Genomic DNA, 9981 nt, shown 5'->3' with positions numbered 1-9981 from the left:
AACTCTGCTCTCCTCTGCTCACCATCCTCTGGGTGGCGTGGGGAAGGCACACCCCAGCTGCTGGGAGAAAGGCAGGCCCTCCCGACTGCCTTCACCTGAGGCTCTGGAACCGCACAGGGTCCTCTCTCTCTGCAGAGCAGGGCCTTGCGGGCAGGCGTGGCTGGGACTGTCGGGAGGGGAGCTTGGGAGCAATGGCCTGCAGTGGCCAGGAGGGACGAGTCCTCAAGGAAGTGCATGTGGGTAGAATGCCAGCCTCTGGCAGTGCTGCTGCCTTGCTAGGCAGTCCACTCCGTTAGCCACCCCTCCTGCCCAGAGCGTGGGCACAGCCCTCCCGCCCTCCCCTGGCTCTCCACAGAGGAGGGGCCTGCCCCGCCTGGTCTCTCCTTGGGCCTCTGCAGTGAGCAGGCTCCCCCGGAGCTTCTGCGGAGCAGCCGGGGCCCGTGCTGGACACCAGGAGCCCAAGGTGGGGGAGACCGGAGGCCAGGGGGCAGTCGGGACGCTTTTGGGCCTGGAAGCCACCTGGGAGGGACCCGGCCTATGCTGTGAAGTAGGGGGGTGCCGGGCAGAGGGCGGCTCTGCTTCATGGAGTTTGGGACGGGGAGCAGGAGAGGATGCAGCCCCACTCCAGGAGGCCTCCATGTGGACACACCATGTTCCCCACAGTCAGGGCCTGGCGCCAGGTGGGCGTGATGAAGACCGAGGCGGCGCCGAGGGGAGCAGGGCACCTGGGTGGGTGAGAGAGGGCACAGGAGGATGGTGTGGCTGAGGAGCAGAGCTCACATCCGAGGAGCGGACAGACCAGCCGGGAGAGGACATACAGTGGCTGGGGACAGAGCAGGTTGCGCTGGGGGGTGGTGCATGGAAAGGAACAAGACTGCCAGGTCGGCCGGCGTGGCGCAGGGGTTGAGCGTTGACCCATGAACCAGGAGGTCACGGTTCAATTCCCAGTCAGGGCACATGCCTGGCTGCGGGCTTGATCCCCAGTAGGGGGCATGTAGGAGGCAGCCAATCAGTGATTCTCTCTCATCACTGATGTTTCTATCTCCCTCTCCCTCTCCCTCTCCCTTCCTCTCTGAAATCAATAAAAAAATATTTTTTTTTTTTTAAAGAAAGGAACATGACCATGGATAGGACAGAGGAAGTAAGATATAAAACGTTTATTGATATACATTTATTTCATAAAACTTCCTTTGGCTACGCTGGGCCACTGTGCTTGGAGGTGGGCTGGGTGGCCAGGTGGAACCTGTGCCCACTTCCGGATGGTCTGCAGGCACCCGAGGCCCAGGGGGCGGCAGCCGGCACGCGCCGTGTGCTCCGGAAGGCTGCCGAGGCTGGCATGGTGCCAGAAAGAAGGGTGACCTTTCTGAGCTGGCTGAAGGTCCTCCTGTCCCCACCTGTCTGCTGGGACCAGAAACACACCCGTGAAAGTCACCAAGGATTCATCAAGGGGGCAGGGACATCACCTGCAGAAAGACCGAGCCACAGGCAGGCTACCCCGGACCCTCTCCGCTCACTCAGGCCTGCCACCGACACTGCCTCGAGAGGGTGGCGTGGCGAGAACAGGTGCCCCACGGGGGAGGTGCTGGTGGCCCACCGGTGCTGTGATGGCTGCGTCACTTTCAAGGGGGGCGCGCTCAGAGGGGCAGCAGGTGGACAGGGCTTGGCGGCCCCCTCCTCTCCTTCCCAGACCAGCCTGGGGTGAGGAGAGCCCCCCACTGGGGGACACTCTGTACAGTGGGTGCTGGTGCAGGAGACCCCTGGGGGAGCCTGGCAGGGCCTCAGGGCCTGTTTGCAGGCGGCTGCTGTCTCTTGGTCACTCACAGAGCCTCGAGCCCCGGGAGAAGGAGGCCGAGGGGCCGGAAGCAGACTTTCCTCCTTGTACTCGGGCACCAGGGCAGCAGCCCAGGCCCGTCCCTGACAAAGGGTCTCCGGAGGTCCCTCTGGTCCCTGCCTCCTCTCCAGGCGCCCATCTCTCAGGAGGCGTTCCCAGAGGGGCTCTGCATCTCCATGGTGACGGTGTTGGGCGTGCCGCCCCCAGCCTCGGCCAGCTCGGAGCCGTCTCGCAGGGCGCGCTGGAAGACCACTCTGAGCGGCTCCCACAGCCGCTGCGACTTGTCCCTCCCGGCCAGGAAGTAGACGACGGGCTTGGCGCTGCTGTTGATGCAGATGCACAGGTCGGTGACGTACTCGGGGAAGGGGGCTGGGATCCCGAAGGCCCAGAAGAGGAACCAGTCGATCCCCAGGTAGATGGAGGACACAAGGAAGACCGAGACCACGGCCAGGATGACGTGGTTGAGCTTGGAGGAGCGCTGGCGCCGCCGGGCCCGGCATTCCACGTGCACGATGAGTGCCAGGCAGGGCAGCACCATGAGCGGGCAGAAGATCAGGAAGAGCAGGATGCCCAGGAAGATGTCCATGTGCGTGCAGGCCGCCCTGGAGTCCTGGCGGCTCAGGAACACGCAGAAGTAGTTGTGGATGCCGGTGACCAGGAGCGACAGGGCCCAGAGCAGGGCACACACCACCGCCGACAGGCGCTTGGGCCGCTGCCGCCAGTACCAGGCGGGAAAGACGACCGACAGGCAGCGCTCGGAGCTGATGGCTGGCAGGAGGCTCACGCCGGCGAGGAACGAGCAGAGCCCCAGGATCCTGGACACGGCCCGGACGTACTGGGAAAAGGTGCTCAGGAAGTCGCCGGTGTTCAGGATGGAGAGCACGGCCTTGCTGGAGAGGTAGCCCACGTCGGCGCCCGCCAGGTGCAGGAAGTAGACGGAGAAGGGGCTCCTCTTGATGGAGAAGCCGAAGACCCAGAGCACCAGCCCGTTGCCCACCAGGCCGCACAGGCAGAGCAGCAGGAAGATGTAGTTCACGACGGGCGGCGGCGGCACCGTGGCGATCTGCTCGATGGTCAGGAAGCCGCGGCTGTGGAACTCCGGGGCCCCGAGCACGCCCGGATACATCTGCACGGGCACAGAGGGGAGACTCCGGTGAGGCCAGCCGCGGGGCCCACCCCGCCCCGCACTTGCGTCCGGGTGTGCTGGTCCTCACTACGGACTCTCACCGGAGCAGACAACACCCCTGATTCCACCCAGCGCCTCCACTCTGTGACCCAGGTCTGGAGCTAGCCGCCTTCGGGTGACAAGGGACATGCCCATCACTCACAGGGCACCGGGTCGGCCGCCCACCTGCCAGGACAGACACCGGACAAAGCACGTCCACGCGTGCAGGGGAGAGAGAAGCCGAGGAGACTTTCCTGACGGGAGGAGACGAAAGAGACAGGGACAGGAAATGCAGGGCCGGGTCCGAGCCTGTGAGGGGTCTGACCCGCCGCCCAGGCTGTTCCTGGCACGGCTGCGGAGAGGCGGGGGCACCTGCACCCATGACGGCCCTGCATCGCTGGGAGAGTGGGCGGCGCTACGTAGGGGACTGTCCTGTCCTTCGAAGATGCAGGCTCTCTGGGGGCAAAGGGGCTCGGTGTCTGCGATTCACTTGCAAACAGTCTGGGAGAAAAAGCGTAGCAAGAGATAGGGACAGGGATGGAGAGAGAGCTCATTGGAGCAAGGCCCGCAGTGAACTGCTGGAGGGTGTGTGCCGTGGCCGTCCTGCTCTCCCAGGTTTTCTGTGCACCTGCACTATTTCACACTAAAATGTGAAAATATTTATTAAAAAATAAAACCGTGGACGTGCAAATGACAAAAAGAGTGGGCCTGGCTCACGGTGGGATCAGAGACCTGGGGAGTCAGAGGCGGCCCCTGCAGGGCCAGGGGACCTCTGGGGTCTGGATGGTGGGGGGCGGGGGGCCTGGGGGTCCCTGGGGAGGGGGGTGCTGAGGCAGCAGGTATTTGTCAGGCCCCAGGGAAGCACTTTAACTATTGATCAGCATGTTAACAGTGGATCTGACCGCTCAGCTGTGTCCAGCGAACGTCAGCCTGGCTGCAGGGTCTGGGCTGGCCTGTATGTGCGTGAGGTGGGCCAGGTGCAGGAGGAGTGGGGGCGCGGAGGCACACTGCAGAGCTCCCCCCTGAGCACGTGGGCAGCCGCTGGGCTCCAGCCCGCCAGCCTTCCCCGTCGCCAGAGGAGCCAGAGCTCTGGATGGTAATGAGCTCCTCCTGATCTTTAAATGTTCACGTTTAAAACACACTGTGGGGCCGCCCACAACACGTCTGCACGCCGGATGCCGTGCTCAGGCTGCCGGTTCTGACCTTGACCTCGCACCCCAGAGGCTGCCCGGCACTGTCACTCCCGTCCCACGCCCGGGCAGGCATCACTAATCCATCTCAGAGTCTTCACCACACAGCCGGCTGGAACCTGGCCATGGAGGGTGTTGGCCAAACTTTGGGGAGCCTTCGTGAGGTCACTTTAAGCGGGTCCTGTTCTCCACCTATCCTCCTATAAGTACATTTATGGCTCCACATCTGTCTGTCAGCCCCAAGCCCCTCGCTTGCTCTTTATTCAGCCTTTCCTGCTGGTGGCCTTGACCACTCCAGGCCCGAGTAGCCTCCTGCCAGCCTCCTCTGAGCCGGGGGCGGACCTAGTAATTCCTGAGGCCGGGGCCTGAATGAGCCCCTGGAGCAGTGGTTCTCAACCTTCTGGCCCTTTAAATACAGTTCCTCATGTTGTGACCCGACCATAAAATTATTTTCGTTGCTACTTCATAACTGTGATGTTGCTACTGTTAGGAATCGTCATGTAAATATCTGATATGCAGGATGGTCTTAGGCGACCCCTGTGAAAGGGTCGTTCGACCTCCAAGGGGGTCGCGACCCACAGGTTGAGAACCGTTGCCCTGGAGGACCGGCCTGGACACCGGGAGGGGACTGGCGGCAGGGGCTGTGTCAGACGGAGCGGACCACGGGCTGGAAAAAGCCTGCAATCCGGTCCTGGAGTCAGAGCGGGAGGCCCGGGTGAGTCACTGGGTGGGGAGCTGCCATCCCCAGACACATGCCGCCTGTAAAATGCCCGCCCTGGAGCCGGGCCCCCTCCCCGCCCTGCCTTTTCTCGGGGTTTTCTGGAGGCTCCGCCCAGCCAAGCCCATCTCTGCTCCCCCGTGGCTGCCGCTCCACGTGGTCACTGCCAGAGGAGGGAAATGCCAGGGGCTGGAGGTCAGGGCCCTGGGCCGGCGTCCCGGCTCTGCCCCCACCTCCGGGCTCACCCCGCCAAGCCTCTGCGCTCGCGGGAGCCTGTCTCCTCCCGGGGAAAGGCGGCACTAGGTGAGCTCGGAGTTTCTTCCACCGTGAGCCAGTGTTCAAGGGCTCTGGGAAGAAGGGGTCCCGGGTGGGGTGGGGGCTGTCGGTCTCAGCCACCGCTGGTGTCTGAAGACAGGAGGCAGGTGTGACTAAGACCCCTGCCGTGGGCGGCATGAGCAGGGTGATTCAGAGCCGGCCTCTCAGGGTGGCCGTGGGAGGTGGCCAAACGCCCATCTCCACAGGGAAGAGCTGGAAGGAGGTCTCTGGGTTGGTGACTGATGCCCCCCCCTGTGCTGGCCTCTCCAAGGAGCACCCCGGGATCCGAGGGACCCAGCGACCAGTGCCAGGCCGTGTGGCCAGAGCGGCCCTGCTGCCCCCCTGCGCCCTGTGGAGCAGAGCGGGTGGAGGCGGGGAGATGCTGGGCGGGTCTGCCCCTCCCACCACACCTGTCCCACAGACCGGGGGCGTGGCGGGCCTTGGGCACTTGCCTTGTTCCTGTGGGTGGGATGGGTCTCCCAGGAGCCGTTCGCAGCCATCTCCGGGCCCGATTCCTCGCGGCTCTGCTCACAGCTCACTGGCCGGCGCACCCCACCTGCAAAGGCAGGAAGGGCCACATCAGGGCAGCAGGGTTCCCTGTCCCTTCCCAGGCCCTGTCCCCAGGGCCTCACCGTAGAGGAGAGGTGACAAGCAATCTCCTGGCTCCCTGTGAGGCAGGGCCATGTGGGAGGCACGGGGTCATTCTGCTGAGTCCAGAGCAGGTCACCTCCTGCCTGGGCCCCCCGTTCACACTTTGCTGACATGCTAGTGGGGCCCACACATACTTCCTGGTACCGCCTCTGTGCTCAGCCCATGGTGGGACACGGGTTCCCTGAAGTCAGACCCAGAAGGCAGGGAGGCTTCCTGGAGGAGGCGGCCTTTGGCTGGGCCTGTGTTTGTAACATGCTAAGGGGTCTGGTCTTTCCCTTGAAGGTAGGACAGCTCGGTCATCACCATCAAACCCTCTGTCAATGACGGCCAGCTGGGAGCCGAGTACTGTGCCAGCTCCACATCCATCATCCTGTTTGTCCTTGTTTTTTTTAAAAAAATATATATATTTTTTGCTTTCAGAGAGGAAGGGAGAGGGAGAGAGAGAAACATCAATGATGAGAGCCATTGATCAGCTGCCTCCTACACACCCCCCACCAGGGACCCAGCTTGCAACCCAGGCATGTGCCCTTGACCGGAATCGAACCTGGGACCCTTCAGTCCACAGGCCGACACTCTATCCACTGAACCAAACCAGCCAGGGTCCGTTTGTCCTTGTGACCAGCTATGAGGCAGGTATTGTCATTCCCCTTTGATGGGGTTATGGGGCTCCGGGGGGTGAGGTCGCCTGCCCCCGGGCACGGGCCACTGCCACTGCATGTGCTGTGGCTTTGCAGGCTCGTGGTCAGGACTCCAGCAGCCATGAAGGCAGGAGCAGTCAGAGGGAGCAAGCCAGCAGGCCTCTGCCATGGCCCAGGCTCCAGGCTGGTGGAAGGGCAGCTGGACCCAGCCAGGCAGGTCTGGGGGGCCTGGGAGGGGCGGCAGTCTTGGGAGGGGGCTTCCCTGCCAGAGACAGGTCCCCCAAGCAGAGCAGAGCTCATTGGCCCGCCTGATCCAGGTCCCCACCTGAGCTCTGCCTCCACAGGCCAGCACCTAGTCCTACTGTGCAGGTGGGGAAACTGAGGCTGTGTGCGGAGGAAGGGTCTTGCAGGGGCACAGGCGCGGCCGAAGGCTAGGCCTCTCCTCAGCTGGAGGGAGCGCAGACAGCTCTACTCCCCCGGAATTCCTTCCTCTGCAGGCTGGGCAGCCCCCTCCACGCCCCCGCCAGGCCGGGGCGGAGGCCCCTGCAGCAGCCAAGCCCATTATTGGCTGGAAAGGGTGGCTGTCTGTGTGGGTTGCCACCCTTTCTTAACCCTTGGTAGCCCCCACCACCCCCAGCCCGCGGTGCCAGTGCAGCCCTCAGAACACGAGGCCACATGTGGTTGGGCCAAGCGGCCCTGGACAGCAGCCGGTACAGCGTGGTGGCCGAGCGGGTGCCCCAGAGAGGTTACTTGCAGGGGTGGGTGGGAGTCCTGTGGGCGAGTCCTTGATGTGCATGTGGTGTGGGTTTGCAGATGGCAGTGCAAGGAGGTGTGCTGCTTAACCCGTCCCCCCCCCCCCCCCCCAACACACACACCTCTCCAGTCTTGACTCTAGTTGGGCCACTGTTCCCATCACCAGGGGTAGGCTGCGTGCCTCGCCACTGACTGGGCTTGCCCAAGCTCTCCATGCCAGCCTGCAACCCCAACCTCCCCGCCTCCCCATCCTTCACACCCCCTGCACTGCGCCCTCGCTTCTCAGTGCTTGGACCAGGGATGTCCTGAGGCTAGAGAGCCCTGCCCTTTCACCAAGGCAGGTAAGACCCCCAACACACAGGGCCCCCAAGGGCAGCCGGCTGGGACCCACGCATGGTGCCTGGCGTGTGCGGGGCCTGGATGGGCCTCGAGCCCCCCTCTGCTGACTGACGGAGGGGTGGGTGCCGTGTGTGTCTGAGCCCTCAGAGAAGAGCTGTTGCACTCACACAGAGGGACCAGAGGCCGAGTGGGCCCCAGATGGGCCCTAGAAGGACATGTGTGCAGCATGTGCATGGGACGTGTGTGAGTGCGTGTGAATGTGTGTGCTCCTCAGGTTGGGATCGGGCCTACGAGAGCTAAAGCAGACAGAAAAACAAACACCCCCCCCCCCAAACCCCAAACTGCCAGCTCAGCTCACTCCCGACCCTCCTTTCAAAACCCAACACCCAAGGAGAGGCCCCTGACCACCTACCTGTCTGCCTCCTCAGCCTCAGGAAGCTCTCAGCTCCTCCCACCCCCACTCACCTCCGCAGCCCCAAACCCATGCGGGCCCCAGGCGAGGCTGTCCTCCAGGAGGCCCAGGTGGGAACACTAAGTTCTCCAGCCCGTCTGCCAGCCCCTCTCCTGTCCCCGGGCTGCCACCTGGGCAGGACGAGAGCCCTGGCAGTCACTCCTCCAGACGCAGAGGCCTGCCTTGTCTCACCCCAGCCTCCCCCTGCAATCCTCTGCTCACAACGTGTGTTGAAAGGCTTTTCTGGGGGAGTGGTACCTTCCAGAAAACTTCACAAACGGCCTCATCCAATGCCAACTCCACCTCAGGTGTCTCAGGCCTGGGAGAAGGGGGGACCCAGCTGTCCAGCCTCCGGTGGCTGCCAGGCTGACCCCTCTGCCCACCCCAGCGCCGGCCCCACACTGAGCCGCCTGAGCTGGGTGCCCGGGGAAGGAGGCAGAGCAGCACTGGGGTGTGCGGAGTGCGTGCGAGCAGGGAGCCCTCTCCGAGCTTGGGATGCTGCCGGCTGGGTGTTCCCTCCCCACCCTTCCAGGCGTGGACAGCTGCTGCCGAGGGTGGTGGAGGGACAGAGGGGGAGCCCACACCCACTGGCGGACAGAGCAGCGCCCTGGGGTGGAGGACAGCTTGAGGGTTGGGAGTTGCCAGAACACCAGGGCCAGCCCCACAGAAGGGGGACTCTCGAAGGTCCCCAGTGTCCCTGGGACTTCTGGAGCCTTGAGAGTTCGGGGTTGGTGACAACCCTCTCTGGGGTCTCAGGGCTCCTGCTCGGGGCTGTGGTTTCTGGGAGCTGCCTGCCCCAAAGGTGCCCACCTCATCCCCCTTCCCTGCTTGGCCTTCGCCTTGCAGTGTGGGTTTGCAGATGGCAGTACCTGGTTCCCGGACCTCCCTCCCCTGGGCCCCATGGAGCTACCTGCAGCTGTCCGGACCCTCCAGGCCGCCCCTTTGTGGAGGGCGCTTCGGTGATGCCCGCCTCCGGCTGCGATCCCCGAGGCGGCAGGCCAGTGTGGAGCGGGGCTGGAGCCTCAGCAAACGAAAGCCCAGAGTGTGGAGAGCCCGCGCCTGCTGCTGGGGAGATGGCTTTGGAAGCAGAACCCGCCCCAAACCCAATTCCAGGCCCGGCAGGAGGGGAGGGAGGGGGGAGGAGGAGGGGCGGAGCGGGATGAGGCTTGGGGAAGGAATGCCCTGCTCAGGAGCCCCCCCCACCCAGAGCCCCACTGGGAACTCATCTCTCTGCCTGGTGACGTCAAGTTGGCCCGAGCACTGTGGCCAGAGTCCAGCTGTTAATCTCCCGCGCATCCTAGAGAGAGGGGCGTTCGCTGTCCACTTGCGGGTGCCTTCCCTCGGCAGCTCCCACTGGGCCTTCTGGGGGCACAGGTCCAGGAGGGGGGCCCCCACTGGTTGTTCCAATGTACTGAGGGGCTGATATGGAGACGCCAGGAGACAGACAGCAGGCAAGGGCTCCGTGGAGGGGGAGGTGCAGGCGTGTGAGAGGTAGGCTTGGCAGGGGACAGGGAGGCCACCCAGGTGGCACTGCTCTCCCCCCCCCCCCCCCGCGCCTCCCCTCCCGACCCCGGAATCTGCCCAGGGCCCCCGGGGGCCCGTGGAACCAGGAATTCCCTTCTCCCAGCCCTAATAGCAATCAGATGGCCCAAGTGGAAAATCACTGTGCTTGCCTGGGCTGAGCCGGGAACTGGCGGCTGTGGGTGCCTGGTGTGTGTGCTGTTCGCGGGGAGGATGAGTCAACCTCGACTCCCCCCCACGAGCACCACGGGGTCCTGGGGCCCCGAGCCAGAGCCTGGGGGATGCAGGCGCCCCAGCGGGGCAGGGAGGAGTGGCTTCCCAGCGAGCCCCTTGGGAAGGGCCCTCCTGCCCTGGTCCAACTTTCTCATGGCCAGGGAGCTGAGGGAATTCCAACCAGTGTTTCCCCGAG

At 64.2% G+C, this 9981-nt stretch overlaps 1 protein-coding gene across 2 annotated transcripts; it reads right to left on the bottom strand.

Moving 5' to 3' along the window:
• Positions 1-1142: 1142 nt before the first annotated feature.
• On the bottom strand, positions 1143-9533 carry MRGPRF (MAS related GPR family member F). Of its 2 annotated transcripts, none has more exons than XM_036326362.1 (3): positions 8962-9533; positions 5672-5775; positions 1143-2957 (listed from the first exon to the last, which is right to left on the bottom strand). In XM_036326362.1, exons 2-3 carry the CDS (start codon positions 5717-5719, stop codon positions 1974-1976), a joined length of 1032 nt encoding a protein of 343 aa, XP_036182255.1. In that variant the 5' UTR covers positions 5720-5775; positions 8962-9533; the 3' UTR covers positions 1143-1973. The 2 variants fall into 2 exon arrangements, with proteins under 2 accessions (XP_036182255.1, XP_036182257.1); XM_036326364.1 differs by lacking the exon at positions 8962-9533 and adding an exon at positions 8310-8938.
• Positions 9534-9981: the final 448 nt, after the last annotated feature.

Source organism: Myotis myotis, unplaced genomic scaffold (genome assembly GCF_014108235.1).
Source record: "Myotis myotis isolate mMyoMyo1 unplaced genomic scaffold, mMyoMyo1.p scaffold_m19_p_10, whole genome shotgun sequence".
Lineage (NCBI taxonomy): Eukaryota > Metazoa > Chordata > Mammalia > Chiroptera > Vespertilionidae > Myotis > Myotis myotis.
Note: the sequence above shows the minus strand (reverse complement) of the source record. Positions and strands in the feature narration are given on the sequence as shown.

Bases quoted from the DNA above. Each gene is read 5' to 3' on its own strand.
- MRGPRF (XM_036326362.1), bottom strand. From the start codon at position 5,719: ATGGCTGCGAACGGCTCCTGGGAGACCCATCCCACCCACAGGAACAAG. The intron at 2,958-5,671 runs GCAAGTGCCCAA...GTGCCCGTGCAG, and splicing joins ATCCCACCCACAGGAACAAG to ATGTATCCGGGCGTGCTCGG.